The 19,025-nt window shown below is 37.1% G+C and overlaps 2 protein-coding genes across 2 annotated transcripts; one reads left to right on the top strand and one right to left on the bottom strand.

The window, feature by feature from the left end:
* Nucleotides 1-513: 513 nt before the first annotated feature.
* On the bottom strand, nt 514-4,050 carry LOC135689395 (kinetochore protein Spc24). Its single transcript, XM_065206594.2, has 2 exons — nt 3,771-4,050; nt 514-1,269 (listed from the first exon to the last, which is right to left on the bottom strand). Exons 1-2 carry the CDS (start codon nt 4,011-4,013, stop codon nt 901-903), a joined length of 612 nt encoding a protein of 203 aa, XP_065062666.2. The 5' UTR covers nt 4,014-4,050; the 3' UTR covers nt 514-900.
* Nucleotides 4,051-5,934: 1,884 nt separating this feature from the next.
* Nucleotides 5,935-17,920, top strand: LOC135689392 (serotransferrin-A). Its single transcript, XM_065206589.2, has 6 exons — nt 5,935-6,463; nt 10,461-10,646; nt 12,599-12,729; nt 13,414-13,561; nt 14,889-15,137; nt 17,444-17,920. The coding sequence occupies exons 1-6, from the start codon at nt 6,415-6,417 to the stop codon at nt 17,791-17,793; spliced, it is 1,113 nt and encodes a 370-aa protein (XP_065062661.1). The 5' UTR covers nt 5,935-6,414; the 3' UTR covers nt 17,794-17,920.
* Nucleotides 17,921-19,025: the final 1,105 nt, after the last annotated feature.

The raw sequence follows: 19,025 nt of genomic DNA, 5'->3' as shown, positions 1-19,025 counted from the left end.
TAGGATACATCAATACTTATAAAGTATCTAGTTTGCTAGTACTGATATGAAATGAATATTGTGCTCAGTCACGTTCTTCTTGATCATCTAAAACAGTATGAATAAAATTATTGCTGTTTGGATGGCTATCATCAAAAATTGACGACCAGCAATAAGTATTTTTTAGTATGACAGTTTATTTTTAGGACAAATGTTTAGACAAATCACAGCAACTTAAAATATCACTTTCAGTGGCTGGAAACTTTGTGGTAGGTTTGCAGGAAATTTTGAATTTTTTATTTTGCTGCCAGGAAGAAAAAGCCTGGTTTTGCTTATAATAGCCCTTCCCCACCATTTTCCATTGAATTTTGACAAAGTAAAAACATATCCTGCAAGAACTGGGGGCATGGCCCCCATGATGCTACAGTTGCTAGAACAAAAAATAGTAACAATTAAATAGATTTTAATACTGACAAAAAAAAGTAGTTATGTAATAAAAATATTGATAAAAAACAACAAAAACAATCTAGACAATGACTATTATAATGAATGCAATATTATTGCCATCAAAGGAATAGTTTCCATTTGTCAGAAACATGCAAAATATTTGTGAAAAAATCACAAAGCTTGAAAGTATCTTCTGAACAATGATCTTTCCAGAACAGTTAAGATATGTGCCATATTAATCAGCAAAAATACAAAATCTCAACTTGAAAACAGTTTCTCTTGATTCACAACTGCTACAAAGTTATAGAGAATAAATTCCAAAAAATAACAGCAATTCAAGTGTTTTATAATATCAATTATGACACCTACTTGCTCAACAAGATGGTCTTATCAATCTTGAAAAAAATATCATTCAAAATAAGTAGTTTGTCTTGAGTCAGTTTTTGGAAATCTATGATTAGAATAAGGATCTATTTACTCATTAAATGTGGATGAAACTACATCCCATAAATAGTTTGCAGTGTAAAAACCGTCATGCTCATCAGAGTTAATAGAGAAAGGCTGAATCTCTCCTTTACCAGTAACATATCCACGTATCTCATTATCTTTGCAACCAAAATTCCAGTGTATTCCTGTGGCTGACATAAACAAAGCAAATTTGTCCTTTTTCCAAGGGACAAATTTATCTTTCTTTTCCTCTAGTTGGTGCTTCTTTTCTTCAAGTGCACTTATTTTTTCAAACAGCAGTTTAAGCTTGAGAGAATACTCCTCCTGATCTTTGCCAAGCTTTTTCAACTCATCCTTTAGACCAGTTTCTTTTATTTCTTTGGCTTCCTTATTTGCCTTGAAAACAAATACAAATTATTATTTTCAATATTTTGAAACTTTTTGAACAAATAAAGGATTTGCACCTGCTTGGTGGTTTGAGTTTAAATGAGTCCAAGTGCAGCTTGTTAAAAGATATAATTTAATGTAAAGATACAAAGCTATACCTATATTATTGCAATATACATGAGACTTTTAAAGTTGAGCTCAACCAAGCTCTCAAAAACATATGTAGCTGTGTTAGAGATAGCTCACATATTCACAAATGCTAAGGGAAGGGAAATGTTATCATTGGATTTGATAACCAACTAAAATTTTAAAGAGTTCTGCCCACCAACTAACATTTTAACCTGACACAAACAAAATGGCATTGGTAACATTTTTTATGGACCTTAATAGGTCAAGACTGAAAGCATGCTACTTTTGACAAGTTCATGCTTGTTTATTTTTGAGTTCAGGGGCATCGTAACTGGGGGCAGGGGGGGCTGGGGGCAAGGGGCATGGCCCCCTTTGCCTTCAAAATTTGATGGATTTTCGAATAAAATTGTTGTTTTGTTGGAAAATGTTTGTTGACTTGAGCAGTGGGTAATTTTCAAACTTTTAGCAACATAAATTACTTGTACAAAAGAACTTATTGTAATTTCGAGGGGCAATTCACTTTTGTAAAGAAAATACTATATTTCCACAAATCAAAATGATTTCTCAGGATAAACATATTTCACACATTGATAACAGCAGTAGCGTTGAAGTGTTAATCCTGTATAAAAATTTGTGTTATTATTATTATTATTATTCTACCATAGAGTGATTTGCTGCTCAGCTTTTGTCAGATAAAATGCAAATCTTCAAGGGCCAAATTTGGTTATAGAAATTGGTCAATATTGGTCATAAATTATATCTTTATTTGATATTGAAGACCAGAACAGTGCCAATTATGTACCTATCATCAGATTTTTGATAATTTTGCCCCAGTTTTGAAAATTTTTGCAGTTATGTTGCATAAGGTAAAACAACGAAGGAGTCAATCAAAACAAACGCTTTCCACAGTGGATATTCAATTCAAGCATAAAATTTCATTACCAAAATTTGCTTCAAAGGAAGCAATTTTCGGCGAATTTGAAGCAATAGACCTTAAAAAATCTTCTCCTTCAGCAACAACCATGGTGCCGCCTCAGGTAGCAATTTCATTCTACCCTTGTCTTAAGCTATAGGTGTCAAGGACGTTCACTGTTACTATGAAGAGACAAAGACAAAGGCCTTTTAAATATCTTTCCAGCCAAGCCAAAAAGTTATGAGCCTTTCTGCCTTGACCCTTACACTTACATGAAATGCTTCCATTTGAGTAAAATTTTGTTGGAAAATTTTTCTTTCTTGCCCTCTCTAGAATTCATTTGCTACAACGCCCCTGTCTGAGTTCAATATGAAAAGTTGAAAATTTTAAGAAATTGTCGATGCAACAAATTCTTATCATCAAGTTTGTTCTTTAGTCCTCATAAAAAGCATCTCTTGTATCCCAGGCTGGAAAACTTGCATATGCTCGCAGCTACGCTGGACTTCTTGTGCTTGTACCAGCAACCTTTTGTGATCCAAATATGACTGATATCATGTAAATACTATACTATAGTCAGTATAGAATGGGCATTGTTTTTCACAGCTCAAATGTTTCTGCTCGCAGGTTGCAGCTGATAACATGCCGTGGCAGCGATGCATCTGCAAAATCCTACAATTTTTCCAACCTGGTTCGTATCATGTTATAGTCTTGTCATTAAGTTCTCTATTCATTTTTCTTTGTACTAACAGAGTTCGACTGCCATTTTCATATCCGAAAAAGATTTAAAATTTGCTGCAAAGGAGTAGGAAACAGCTCAGATGCTAAGATGATCAGGAATCAGGAACATGAAATGCCAGAAAATCAGGAAAAATAGAGAAGCTCCCAATATTTCATATCAGCAAAAATTTTAAGTTTGGGGCAAGGTAATATTTGATGCCATTTCTGATTTCTGAGCAATGGAAATGCTTTTGATTGATGTCACCAACTTGGAGGAGGAAGAAGACACATTTTCTTGACACTGTGAGAACATGAGAATAAAACAGCTTTCAGCAAAGCTCAAGAAAAATTCAGTGTTTTTCTCCAAAAAATAAATAAGAAAAAGCGAGGCCCCCACAGAAACTAGTCAAAATTTGGATACATCAACAGAAAATGCCAACCGATGCAGATATTAAGTGATAATACTGATGGTAGGATAATTTCATAATATTTAGATCCCTCACCAACTGAAAAACAAAATTTTATCTTATTTATACTACATGAAATTTTATTACGGACCGTTTAAAACATCACCCAACTCTGTATTACTTAATGATCACCCCAAAGGGCTTGTTGATGGCCCTTGTTTTAATTTCGTTATCGCTGCATTTTCGATCATATCCGATGGCTTCGCTCTTCGCTGCTTCAAAACTGGCACACAAGTATAAACAAGTACAAGTGATGTTATACAACCTCAAAAAAAGAAAATTACCTTGTAGCAGGCTTCAGAAAACCCACATTCTCCAGATCCTTCCTCTTCAACTTTCGAATAATCCTGCTGTAACTTACTTATAAGTTCTCTGGCATCGCTGACAAATTCTTTCCTCAAGTTATTCTTATTTTTTAGTATATTCTCTGATTTTTCAAAGAGTGGCGAGAGTTCTCCTTTGTTTAACTCTAAAAGAAAGTTATTCGCTAATTCTATTGCTACTTCCAGACCGTTGTCGTCTTCCATTTTGAATCATGATTTAATTCGTTATTAACTGAAAAGCGCGCGTAAATTTCTGCTCCCCCGCAATCACTAATAGCTACAACCGTTCACAGGTCTTTCCTAGGATAAATTTTCTATCCCGCCTACAACTAATGCTGAATATTATTTTTATTAGCACATTGTTTACAGGAAATTAAAGCTCCGAATCATCCAATTTTAAAAAAATCATAAGAATACTACTCAGTATCATTATATTACTCACTGTTAGTTTGTTAAAATGACGTCGCATTTGTTTATTGTTTCAGAACAAAATTCCATTGTAATCAGAAATGGCCGCCACTGGTTTCATATATATCATATATTTTTTAAACAAAAATTAACCCGGTATGGCATGATAAGGAAATAAGAAAAAAAGGAGGGGTAAGTGGAATCTAAGCTAAATTCTTGGCTGAAGTTTTTCTTTGAAAATGTACGATATCTGTCTTATGGTGTCCTGCCGCAAGATTTTGCGTAATATTTAATATCCTTCAGAGAAACCCCAATCAGTAACGAGAACTGGCAGTGTCATGAGTAGCAGAGTAAGTGGAAAATGGTCCTAAACCTGGGAAATTTCTTCAAACAACGCACGCCCACTTTAAAATTGTATATATTCCTCTTTCTGCAACACTCTAGAACTACACAGCCTGCTCAGAGACTCGCCTGTACGGTAACCTGTGTTTTCATTTTTTGATGATCAGGAGAAACGAAAAATGCAAAAATTGACTTCATTTATTGTCTTTTCTTCTTTACCTCATAGCCCTTTCAAGGAAATTAACTGCGGGCGCGAAATATGTTGATATAAAGAAAAGGACAATAGCCGATTGTTTCAAACAATCGAAAGTCACTGGGGCTGCAGGGGCAGTGGCACCCTAGTTAGTATGTTGTAAACGACCCTGCTTTATCTTGAAGTCAGAAGAATAAATTTTTAAAATAGGTTTTCTCATCATTCTCTAGTCACCTGAATGGTGTGGCACCAATATCCAATCATTATCTAGCAACCCCCTACCAAGGGGTGTAGTGCTAGGGGCCTCAGGGGGGCTGAGAAAATCTTGCGTAGAAAATCCAGTTATTACAATGTTTCAAAGATACCAGCATTATTGAACTTCCTGATTCGAACGAAGATAGCTTGAAAACCGATGGCTGTATCGAAAACGGTGCGACCAGGCCAATATTGGGCCAGCACTTTATTTGATAATAATAAAACGAATCTATCTTCGGATCGTGGTTTGAACAATCGTGAAACAATCTAGACTTAGAAGCATCGTGCAACTTATTTAGGTAAAACGATATTGAAGCACCAAGAAAGGCATCACGAATTACTGCAAGTATGCTCAGTGAAGAAAGAAGACAATAGCATTTTATAAATTGCTCAGTTAATTGTCTTTTTAGTTAAGTAGGTTACTGAATAAAAAAACAGCTGTAAGCCAAGGAAACAGGAAGTCAAAATTTTCGATTGACTGAAGCCTGTTTTCGCTACTTGCTACCAGTACAGTAATAATTTAAAGAGGCAGGATAAAAATGGGGCTGCTTATGTTCTTGACAACATGTGCAATTCTTTTCGGGCTTGGGTGGTACTGGTACAAGTTGGATAGAATTCACGTTTTGGACTCAAAGAACAAGCTAATCAGTTATGAAACAACGTATGTGCTAATGAAAACAGTTTAACCTCAAAACAACTTTATGAAAACAGGGAAATTTTAACAATAACTGCAAAACAAGCATATATATGATTAGGGACAGTCACAATTAGTAACTGATTCAGTCCATTGTTTTGTTTAGTTTAATGGTTGCTGATATTTTTTAAAAAGATGAGACTAAAAACAGGAAGCCAAATTTTATGAATTATTGGCGCTTTTTCCCCTCTGTCAACTAATAATAATTGACAGAAGCAAGGTAACCAAGTGGAACTGTTTATGCACAAGTGGAACAAGTGAACTAGCCTAGCTCAGGGATGGTTGACAAAATAGGCTGGTTTGTGCGGTACAGACTGGGGATTGTATTGTAGAAAATTCACGTTTTTGGTTCTAAAAAAAAGCATATCCGATATGAAGGTATGAAGGAACAAAGGAATGAAGGATTGAAGGAATGAAAGAGTGAATGAACTTATGAGAAACAGCCAAAATCAGGAAGCATTTCAAGAATTTTTAACAATATCTGCAGAAATAAGCGAAGATAAGAGAAGAGACAATCGCATTTATTAACCGGTTCAGTTCTTCATTTTTGTTTAGTTAAACGGGTTGTTGACTTTCAAAGGAAAGCAGAAAAACTAGGAACTAGGAAGTCAAATCATCGTGTCTATTTTTGGACAAATTTGGTGCCTTATAAAAGCTAGGTGGCGCTAGTGTCTCTGTCTAACAGACAAAGCTGATAGGAGCAGGGTGAGAAAATGAAGCTGTCTCTTTTCTTGGCAATATTCACAACACTCTTTGCCTTTGGTACGTTCAGTTTAGTTTTAATTTCAGCCGTAAATTAAAATGACATCATTAATTTCTTTTTGTAACAACGTCCTTATCAGTGTTGGTGTTTGACCAGATTAGTGAGATGTAATGGTGCGGCTATTCAGTAGCTTCTAACAAATTACTTTTTTCTTTACTTATACGACTGTTTCGTTATTAATGCTGGTGTATCATTCGATATTAGGACACGATAAGACAATATTCCAAAGAGCCGTTTCAATAATTTTTCATTTTATGTGAAGTTTGCAAGAGATGGGCTTTGCAGAAACAAGCTAAAAATTCCATAAATTTTCAAATGGTTCCCGGTTTATTCCAAAATATTTAACTTGCCCTGCACCTTGCTCATTTGCTTGTTGTTGATGATGATGGATTTATAAATCTGCTAGTTTACAACATGGTAATTTGTCACGTTGTCAGTTGTCACTTTTACAGCCGGTTTTCGTAGATGAGCTACCAAATTTCTACTCATGAATGATCCTTTCTTATCGAAATGCCTAGAGGCAGGAACTCTTAGACAGGGGCGTTGCGCCTCCTAGAAAAATTCCGGGAAAAAATGATCATAAGGGGGCCCGCTCTTCATCTCCAATCACAAACCACAAGTCGCCAAAAATGGTACGTACCTAGAAACCATGCGCCAACAAAAAATTACAAAGACGCCAGTTTTTTATCATCTTTATAGGTTCGTCTGCTTTACTCGTTGGTTTGTTTCTCCTTTTCTCTAACCATAGTCGCTTTAAGACTGCAAAAATGTGGAGCAAATCCAATGCTGTAGTACTCATTAAACATTTATTATGCAGCTTTCATTATGCAGCTTTCAAATCTTGGAATGACACACCTGGTGAAATTCGTGAACTACCAACACTAGATCGTTTCAAAAAACAACTTAAACATATCTAAAGAGCTGAAGCTAAAACACAACTCCCTGGAAGAACAGCAATAGGTAGATAAGATTTGTAGGTCTTAAAATCTTAAATTGTTAGGCTTGTCACAATGTAATTAGGTTCTTAATTAGATTTATTTTTATTTTGCTTAGATTTTAATTTGCTGAAGAGTTAATTTTTGTATAAATATATTCAAGAAACCAACACAAACGTGACAGAGCATCTACGTGCACTGCGAGCGAAGCTAGCAGAAACTTTTTGCGGCCATGGACAAAGCCATGGACAGGAGCTTGGAGCTTAGACAGCCAGACTCCCCAAATGCTTGCTCTAGTTATTACTGATTTTTGCGCTGTTTCCTGGTACCGGAGAAGTGATCTTGATGACTTTTAGCTTGTTGTGCACATTAAAGGTGCTTTACAAAAAGCTGTAAGATTTCTTCATGCTAGCATGATAGTCCAGCCAACACACCCTATTCTAGGCATGCGCATGACGTGCGTCCGTGAAACAGGAAGTTAAATCAGGTCTGCATGTGATCATTTAGTGGTTATGGTAGAGAAGGAAGCTAAATACTAACGGAATTTTCATCACAGCAACAAAACTGGCTGAAGTTGAATTTTTTATGATGCACCTAGAGGTGATAGATATGGCGATCTTGTTTTACCAATTCGTCAACAAGTAACACATGAAAAAATGCACATAAAAAGGTATCCTACATGTTCAACGATTTTTCTTTTTCGGAAAATTTGTGCAAGATTTGTTACAGTCTTTCGTCTTGCTCTTGACTTTCAGCTTGTTTCGTTTCCCCTAAAATCTTTCAAACCCCCTTTAATCCGAGGGTACTACACTTCAAAGAAATCTCCACACATTTGGTTGAAATCCTCTCATGCGCCTTTTACATTAAGGGTAGATTACCCCTACCCTGGGTACCAGACTCACTATATATTCAGTGAGTCTGGTACCCAGGGTAGATTACCCCACGCCATAATCAATTCTTAAGTAGTCTTATCAAAAGTAACAGCCCATGATGCTTTCGTCGCAATGTTAATGATTCAGAATTTGAAACATTGTGGTAATTTGTTCAAATTTTATTTTCGTTACTTGCAGGATTCTATTTATTTTATTTCTATTCAAACTATTGCATACACTGGGTGCCAGAGTCTCTGAAATTTAGTCTCAGCAATATATATTTTAGTAGGGAATAGTAGGGTTTCTTTTTCCTCCTCCTTATCTACTCCTTCTTCGCAATCTCAGCGGTCCAATTAGCGGGGAGTACCGCATCGCCAGTTTTTTAGGCTTTTGTCATAATGCTCTTAAAAACCATAGTATAAGAAAACAACTCACTCACTTTTGTGGCTTGACCTTAAGCAGAGAAGACAAGAGAGCCTTCTCTCGCCAGCACTTTCTACCAACACATTTCCCCCAAAATGGGAACTCTAAAAACTACCACAGCATATTTATGCATATAGACGAATGCGTTCCACTCTCTTGAGTAACAAATAAAAGGGCGGTTAGAATAATCAGGGGATTTGGTATTGGATTGAATTGATATACTGACAATCGGGGGCTGGAAGCAATCGGGGAAAGAGGTTGGAAGTGGCTCAGTTTGATTTGAGAAAAGTAAGCCTGTCTAGTGCTCGTTTCCTAATCTCGCGTGCGTTCAGACAAAGCAAAGATAAGTCAAGTTAAAAACTTTATGTGATTAAAATTGTTTTGAAGGAACTAATCAAAATTCCGTTCACAATCATCTCAATTATTCAAGGATTAACAAAAGAGGGTTGGAATAAAAGTGAGGGTTAGAAAATTTTTCAAAAAATTAATATGTGTGGCGGGGGGGGGGGGGGCGATTATTTGGTAATTGAGAGTAACTAATAACAACACCCCACCAGTTGTAACACGTTGGAATAAAAAATCATCATTAGCAATGAAAAAGTACACGAGTGTTTCTGTAGTAGAGTCAATGTAAAATATTTATCAACACACTGCCGAAAGTCAATCTTCTTCAACGCTCTTTAATTCAAGGGTAATAGTTGTTTGTCTAATGTATTAACCTTTTACTCTCCAAATTTTGCAAAAACTTTATAACTTTATAACAAGCTTTATAACCTTTGGTCCTCAATAAATTTTTATTCTCACCAGTTCCCAATGATCTAGCGCATTTTGCTTACAGTTTGTTTTATCATTGTGTAAACTACAGGGTGTGTCACAACTTTCAAGTGACAACAAATCAAATTATTGTAACCGTCATTAATCAAATAAAGTGACCGTCATTTTTTCCTAGTTAACATGTTTTTCTTGCAATTTGTGTATAGTCTTGCACTAAAGCAAAGTTTGCTTCGTCATTTGAATGACGTCACTTCTGCAAGAACATCACAACACTCACTCATCATCATACTCATTCATAGTGCTGTTGAATCCTTTCTCACATTTTGTCATTAGTTTTTAAAATTTTTTTAAGTTTTAAGATGCGAAAATGTTACTAATAATAAATTTAGAAAGCTCTGTATCATTTACTGTTCTTCCTCGGTTGCCACTAGCTGCCAAGTGTTGCTATTGATGTTTCGATGCTCCATATTTCTCTTCAGGACGTCTTTGAATCTCAATTTCGGTCACCTTCGCCTTCTGGTGCCGTTTTGGAGTTGTGAATATAGAAGCTGTCTCAGAAGTCTATCTGGTTCCATTCTGTGAACGTGACCTAGCCATCTAAGTCCTTCTTTGATCAAGATGTCTAACATCGAATCATTTACTGTATGAACATGATAACTGAAATAAATTTACTTGAAATTACTATCTCCATGAAAAGTTTAACTTAGCTTCCATTTTTTCAATGATGTCTCTTTGCTTTTTTGAAAAGCAGAAAGAAAGAGTAAAATTAAACGCTATAAGGTAAAGATTGTTACAAGGCTGGTGTCTAAGAAAGATGAAGGTTAAAATTTGAAGGATTGTCGGTGGACTGGCAAGCTAAAGTAGAGGCAATCTTAGTTAAAGGGAGAGGGCAATTCACGGATTCATGGTATATATTGATATGTAACCGGACCAGAACAGTCAGCTACGAGGAGAGTTTGTTGATTTATAACTAAATGATCTTCTTCTTTTAGCTAAAGCGGTACCAAGATGGTGTGCCGCTGACAGTGACAAAATGGCAAAATGCCTATTGGTAAAGCAAATGATAAGCAACCAAATGGAGTGCGTTTTAGGAAATGGTGACGCCGACTGCTACAAAAAAATTGCTAATAACGAGGCTGAATCTGGAGTCTTTAGAGGGCCTGAAATTTACCAAGCAGGTAATTAAACCTCGTATCAGTTGCTATAATTCTATAAATTATCACGATAGATAATGAGAAGATTCACTAGAGAAAAAATATTTGATCATCAAAAAAGAACAATGTAACCGTACAGACGCAAAACAAAAAGTGTAGTGAAACGTAAAATGGTGGAACTGGTTTTTTCTTAAAAACCTGACAGAATATCTAAAATTTTCTGAACATTCGATGCTTGGGGGGCAACAGTTCTCTTGTGCTTTGTCCCAAGCCATTGCTCACCTGTTTCGACGAGAGCATGCCATATGTACACATCAATCACTTTAAAATGTCGTCAAGCATGGACACGTCCTCCAGCTCTCGACAGATAATTTTTACATGGTCTGGATCTATATAGAAAGGGGTAAACCTCCAGCAAAGTTCTTCGTAATTTAATTCTATGACTGTAAAATTCCCGCTACTATCGAATGAAAAGTTAGTCATGGGCGGCCCCAGTCGCCCCCAGCAGTGGCGGAGCCACGTGGGGAAATGGGAGGGACTAGTCCCCCTCACTTTTTCAGAAAGGTGGTCCTTGAGATTCTTGCAAATCTGATAAGAAAATTTCAGAGGGGGTATGTAAGTTATTTAGGTCGTCACATTTAAATGACATTTCTCAGGAGACAAGAGGTGTTTCCTCCGGAAGAAAATGTTTCAGGGAAAAACAGGGCGTGGTCAAGAGGGGGTGGTCCTTGACACACCTTGTGTCCCCCCCCACTTATCCCGGGCTGGAGCCGCCACTGGCCCCCAGTCGGTAGCAAGGACGTTTCAAATTGGTAACAAAAGCTTTCCCTTTAAATGTCTTGGCCTAAATTGCCTACCCCGATCCCAAAGTTGATGCCCTCATTGCAATTAAACTTCTATAACGATGCTCATACACAATTTGTACACAAATTTTCCAACGTAGCCTTCACCCCAGTCCATAAATGCTGCCACATTTATGGACTGTGTAATATTGATTAATATCCTTTCAAGTAAGAGGGGTGGGTCTAGTTTATGAAAATAATTTATGCAATTAAACCTTTGAAAGCTTGCGTGAAAAATCCTCGAACAAAAGCACTGAAACTAAACAGGACGTAGAAAAAATGGCGCATGATGAGTTTAAAGTCTTGCAAGGTATAAACCGTTGACAATAGAGTTCTAAAGTGATGACGTCACAAAAATATATGTGCTGAGTGGGCCCGGGCTGAGTCGACCCGGGCTGAGTGGGCCCGGTTTAAGTCAGCCCAGGCTGAGTGGTCCCGGTTAAAATCAGTCCGGGCTGAGTGGGTGTTATCATATTTTATCTAATTCACACACTTAATGATTTTGCATCGATAGAATTTGCGATATAAAATGAAAATATTCAGCAGAGGATCAGCCATTTTTTCCGCGCGCTTTTCAATAATCACTCGTCCCACTTTGTTTCTGCCCAATCACCACTAAATTTGCATATTCTAAGGGTACGTATGTTAAATAAAAGTTATTCAGCATGAAATTATCTTTCAAAAGATGTACATACTATGTGGTTTTAGCAACATTAAAATTTTGAACCACTACTGATCAGTGCGCCATTGTGGTATTTACCCAAATAAGGAATTCCCAATGTCCAATTGATGAGGCTTTTTTCTGGTCATTTTCAACTTAGTACAGAACATCTGTGCCAAATTACAGTTTTATATTATTTTTATCCGGGCTGGACCGTTTATATCTAATTCCACTACACTATAGTGGAAGCTGCGGACAGGATATTGATCAATAAAACACTGGCTATTCCTACCCTATTCAGTGGTGTAGTGCTAATAAATAACAGGGGGGGGGGGCTCTGCCATAAAATGTTGCGAAAAACAATAGTAAGAAAGTAGTATGCTAATCTTGGACATTAACAAGGTGGCTTAGCCCCACCTCCTGAGCTCCCCTAGCACTACACCCCTGCCTATTCTTACTACTTTCTTTTTCAGGAAAGCTCTACGACTTGCGTGTTTTCATGTATGAGCAGCCGAAAACACCGCTTCCGGAATCTCGAGTTGGTTACTATGGGATTGCAATGGTGAAGAACACAAGCTCTGCACTAAATATCAACAATCTTAAGGTAGTATGGTTAATCAGCAAGGTTAATTCTTCTTACGCTTATGGTATCAAGTTCTCCCGTTTCCGTAAATGTAGCGCTCTTGGCACTGTTGTCAAGGGTTGGTAGACACGATTTTCTGTCAACTTTCTTCATTTCTTAGAATCTGGCGATCTTTCCAAGCAACACATCGGAATATTCTTTCCAAAGTCTGGAGTTCGAGCAACAACAGCTCGCCTGATATGATGAATACCTATTAAAAGTTTGCTTTAATACACCAATCAAAGCATACTCCTTGCATACAAAAAATACGCACACAGATGTCACAGAATGTGAATTATAAGAGTACCATATTTGCCTTATAAATTAGTGTAAATAATATGTATCAACCTGATTAAGCATTACTAATATAATATTTGACCATTGTCTACAATGTGCCGTTAAACATATATAATTAGATATATAGCTCTCTCGTGAAAATCAGTTTAGTAGTTATTTTCAGAGATGTGATGCTTGAAGGCTCTGGGGGGCTGGGAACTACATTATCAAAAAGTGACCAAGAGAAACCATTTCAAAGAAGTCTGCTTCAGAATCTGGCAAAAGCGTTTCATATTGAAGCTAACAGCCTCTTTGTGAATAATATATCTTCAAAATCTTCTTAAAGCTAATAGCCTCTTTGTGATTTATGATAGCCCCTTTTTACAACAGGGAAAGAGGTCATGTCATACAGGAGTGTTGAAGAACGCTGGTTGGGTTATGCCCGTGGGAACGTTGATGAGCAAGGGGCTAATGAAATGTGTCAACGACAATCAATATGCCTCAGTAGCGGCTTTCTTTAATGCTAGCTGCGCCCCAGGTTGGTTTAATTTAAAGTTTAGGGAACGAACAATTTGGTTTGAAATATTATCGTTTTTGTGCAATTTATCGCTGCACAAAATATCATCAATATGGTCATACCTTGAGTAGGCCAGTAGACATTGGTCGCTTAAAATTGCTTGTAATTCCATTCTCAACTTGATAAAGAGAAACTACAATGCGCATTCTACATACGCGTTATTGCCAATACTCAATTATTTCCAATCTATACATGGGCGGTGCCAGAGGGGGGCTAGATGGCTTCAGCCCCCCCATTTTTTCGCAAAGAGTGTTCTTAAAAAATAAAATTAATGAAAGAATAGGAATAGAAGAAAAAACTTGTGCGATAAATCCGGTTATTGCTTTATTTCCCAGGAATAAGAGGTATATGCAGGGGCGTACCCAGGGCTGCAGTAGTGGGGGGGGGGGGGGGGGGTCTGGGGCATAGCCCCCAATTTTTTTTGGGCAACACCCTTCAAACACTCTCAAATGCGGGGAAACGCCCTTTTTGCAAAATTTCCCCCCATTATTTGATTCATTTTAGCTAGGGTAAATAGCAAAGTATTTTACAATTGTTATTGACACAAGCATACTGTATACTTCCCCACCCCCCCTCCCCAATGAGTTTTACATCGTTTTTGGACAAATCTCGAGGACCATATTTTAGAAAAGTGGGGGTCCGGACCCCCTATTCCCCCCCCTTGGGTACGCCACTGGGTACATGGAGCCTTTATAAAGTAATGAATTCCATTTAAGATTGGAATTAATCAAAGATACTAAAAGCATGCCTTAAAAATAGCAAAATGTTGTAAACGATTGCAAGAAAATGACTGCAAGAAATATTCTGAAATGTATTTTAAGCTTATCTAAAGAGCATAGCCTAGAATCTTATCTTTAGTCTAATAAAACTATCAACTCGAGTCTCTCCCCCCCCCCATTTTGAATTTCTTGGCGCCGCCCCTGCTATATTCAATTACCAACAAAATTTGATTTTGGACTCGTTTCTGAGTTAAATCAGATTTTAGACATTTAAGCTTTAAAAATTGTAAATTTTTTGAAGAGTAGTCACTAGAAAATAATGACGGGAGAAAATTAAAGGATTCTATAAAGCCATTAAAGGATTCTACGTGTGATTGCTATTTACTAAATGTTTGAGGGCAGAAGGAATATAGAGGATAGTGTACCAGAATAATACTGCTTTTATATAATAGAAGCTAGGGTATGTTTACTCGAATTCAACGAGCTTAGATTCTCTTGGTAGCCACATAAATTATTAGAACTAGCGTAGTAAATTAAACATGATGCTTAGAAAGTCATATTTCGTTTAGGTGCAAAAGACCCAAAGTACAACCCAGAAAAGGCTGGAGCTGATAACCTTTGCTCACTTTGCACTGGTGCTGGCAGTAATTCATGTGTAAGAAGTAGTGCAGAGCCCTATTATTCTCACGAGGGAGCGTTTAAATGTCTGAAAGATGGTGCTGGAGATGTTGCGTTTTTCAAGGCAACCATTCTTCAAAAAAGGACTCCAGCAGAACTGAAACAATTTAAAATCTTGTGCTTAAATGGCTCGCAAACTGGTGCGTAACATTTTTTTATTTGAGTGTATATTTTATTTATAAAAAAATGCGATGTTTTCCCTTACTACCATTTATTGCAGGCAGTGTTTCCGTATAGATTTCAGTTGTATGTCAAGGGTTGTTGTTGTATAGATTTCAGTTGCATGGTCGACCGTTAAGGCCGGTTTCCATTTGATTTTCGCTGGTCACGCTACTAAGCGAATGGAATTTGGGGCATGCGCAAATTGAGCTTCCTCATTCGCTTCGAATGCGCGAACTCAATTTTGGAGACATGAAGATTTGTGTCGGTTGCCTCTCAAACACAGGAATCTGCCATGTGCGATTGTCAAAGACAATGATTTTTATCTTTGGAAGATAATCTTCGAATTTAAAAAGGTTTAATTTTCGACAAACGTCTGCAGTGTGTGGATCCCAAGGACAAAAATCTTTGGAAGACAGTTTGAGTGGTCATTGAGAGACTATGATTAGATCACCTCATCTCTTGAAACTTCCTGCGAAATATTTTCCTCTCAGTGTTTTGCAGATGAAAATATGCCATGTGTGAATATTGCGACGACAAAAATATTCGTCTTTCAAAGAGGAAAATTTGCCGAGGAAACCAGTTGAGGAAACCTTTCTTGGATTTATTAGTGTTGCTGAATAACACGCTGGAAGTTTATCTGAGATTTTTCTCAAATATGGGAATATCTGAACTTAGAATAAACACAAAATCCCCCAAAATGCTTGAGTGGACAGCATTTGTGACCATTTGTGTAACAGACTTGAGTCAGCTTTAGTTCAAAAACTAACGGTGACTTAAGTCCGTTACGGTGACTTGAAACCAACCTTTGGAGCCATCAGCAACAATGCTTTCTTTATTATTTACTGTGTAGCTGGCATTCTCGATGTGATTTATTCAAGGGGCTCAAGCCCACATAATATAAAAGTCTGATTGAATGGAAAGTCTTTTGATTAGCATTTTATTGTTTGTCTATATTGTTTTACTATGCTTAAAATGGAGCCCCAAACTGATAATTGCTAGGGGCCCCGGCTGCCTCCGTTACCCCTCTGGTGGATAGGACTATGACGGTGCCGACGTGGTGTGTATGGAGGGGATACAAAAGCGCCTTTTCAACAGGACTGGCAAGAAAATTGTGCTGTTCGTAATTGTGCCTTTTGTTCATTGTGCTGTGCATAAATTAAAAGCCAAATAAGCCAAAGGTTCAGTATCCAATGCCAAATAAGATGCAACATCCTTCGATATTGCTCAAACGGATTTCAATTTTTTTGAAACAGCAAACCATGGAGCGGGCACTTGGAGTTGATTTTCCTGAAAAATGGATCATAGATCTGAATGCAGCTTGAAAAACATTATGATTCAATTTTCTCAGTTGAATATACAACTTTCGTGTTTGGATCCATAAAATTTGAGCAAAAATTGGGAAAGATGACTGTTTACGAAGTAACTTCAAGCCCAATTTGTATTGTATGTTGACCAAGTTTCATAGAAGTCCTATTGACGTTACGAGGCGAATTTATCGAAGAACCTTCCAAATGCTCTGTCTCTTCCTTTTTACTCTCTTGCAGGATAAAAAATGCTAAGCAGATCTCTTAGCCCTGACCAACTAAAGTCTAATTTTCGTCCCTCACACTCGGTTTTACCTATGCAGCGTTCCTTTATAAACTTAAACTAAAAGAACATATTAACAATCTGCTAATAGTGGCACTGTTGTCTATATAAATGAAAATGCCAAAAAGATCAATCTCACCAAGATAACATATGAAATTTATGTTTATTGCTCGTTGTGAGTATTTGCTTTATATAATGTTCTGTTGTATTTCATGTTGTTCTGTACTGCATTACACAACACGAGATTCAGGGCAAAAAATATCTTATACCTTTGCTCATTCTTAAATAGATACATTGGCAGAAAACTAACTTCTTTTTGTGCATGCATTTCATAAGCAAGAAGTAATGAAATTAATTGCGTGACGAAATGAAGGTGCCCTGCCGTTGTTTTTCCGAGAGGCTCGGATTGCTAGCTGCGTTACTGGTACTCTCTTAGCCTGCGCGCAGACTCAGCTGGTTTTCCAACCGACGAGTTTAGTTACATGAATCTAAGTTTACTTGAATGGAAATGAATTTAAGTTTAGTTCAATGGGAAGTTTAAGGATTTACAAACCCTAAAACTTTCCATTCAACTAAACTTGGATTCATGTAACTAAACTCATCGGTTGGAAAACCAGTTGAGTCTGTGTGCAGGCTAGTACTCTCTCGTCTTCTTCAAACCACTTCGCCTTCCAATTGTAAATTCATTGCTCTGTAGATGCGACCAACTTCGCCAAGTGTAATCTTGCCCGTGCACCGGCCCGTGCTCTGCTCGCTCGCAATAACGTTAACCTGGCCGAATACCAAGCTTGGATGCAAAATGCAATACTGGTTGCAGGTGCAAGGTTATTTGACAAGAAAATATTCTCTGACGATACAATTCATCTCAGAGTGGTTGGGCCAGGCTTCCAAAAGTACGATCAATACCTTGATCCGAATTATGCCAAATCTCTTGAGGCTCTTGATAACTGCAGGAAGGAAGGAAAGAAGTCAGCAAATGAAGCAAGGGCCCTCGGATTCAACTGGCTCTTGCTTGCAATTTTATGGTGTTTCTGCAGTCTTTGGTGACAGAAATTCAGGCGCAAGGCAAACATTGAATATTTTATCACTGACTCTTGGACACCCGAAGCTACCTTTAGACATATTTTGTCATTTGTTTACGTATTTTGCCATTTTGTGTTACTATTCTACATAAGTTTTTTCTGTACTTTATTCTTCAATATTTTTAATGTAAACCGAAAATAGTAGAGTTATGAAGTAATAAATGATTTTTATTGAACAAGCTCTCTTCATAAGCAACCTTTGGTCAGGGGTTCATTAGAGTTTTTCCCCCGAATTATAAACTTTTAAGGAAAAATTTAGTAGAAAGCTAAAACCTAAATATTTTATGTTTATGTTTTCTCTTTGTATATTCCTATCAATCTTTTCACGAGACAACAACCGAGAAACTGTAGTTTGAAAAGGTTAAATCTAGTCATCCAAACTGAGCACAAAAGACGAAAGCTTTAAATCAAAAACTGACTACAATGCGTCCCGTGCAAGTTACATTGCGTCACTTAACAACCCGGCTGTAGGCGTTCGAGCGCACAGTCACTCTGCACATCGTACAGCCGATGGGTGCGCCCCTCATAGTCGGTGACTAGTTATTAGCCCCAGTGTTTCCACTGGTACTCATTTACCCACCTTGGAAAGAACAGCCCTTAAAATATAGCGAGGTGAGCCACAACCTAAAAACTGATGTGGGATAAAGGATATAGTCCACTTAAAATTTGTAGTTAGCTTATGCCAGGATCAAAATCCTAATGGAAGCGTGCATAGGAGTTTTGAAAAAAGAGGATCGGAACAGTAAAGTAGCTTGTATTGTTGAAACAGTAAAGATTCTTCTGCGCGGATACAATGCGAGCCAAAAAATGAAAAGAATTTTTAGAAAATAAACATACTTGCATACCTGTAGAAAATAAACATAATTTGTTGGCTGTGAATCAATTCATCTATGCATTAGAATATGAACAGGTTGCAAACATCTGGATTTACTTAACATGTAAGTAAGTTCTATATCAAGTTTACTGAATTGCAAAATTATCAAGATTTCTTGTCAATAAAATTATCAAGATTTTTTTGTCATCTTATTTACTTACATTATTTACTTATTTACTGTCAATTTTTACTTTACTTACATTTTATAACAATTAAAACATTCAAAGAATGCTAGGGACAGAGAACGACAGGATAAATATTTGTCCGCAAAGTTGCTCGAGGCTGCTGCATCAAAAAGCAACGATCATTCCACTAAATCAAGT

Source organism: Rhopilema esculentum, chromosome 5, assembly GCF_057945365.1.
Source record: "Rhopilema esculentum isolate cy_ngs chromosome 5, ASM5794536v1, whole genome shotgun sequence".
In the NCBI taxonomy this organism is placed as follows: Eukaryota; Metazoa; Cnidaria; class Scyphozoa; order Rhizostomeae; family Rhizostomatidae; genus Rhopilema; species Rhopilema esculentum.
The sequence above is the reverse complement of the archived record's forward strand: the minus strand, read 5'-3'. Positions and strand labels throughout refer to the sequence as shown.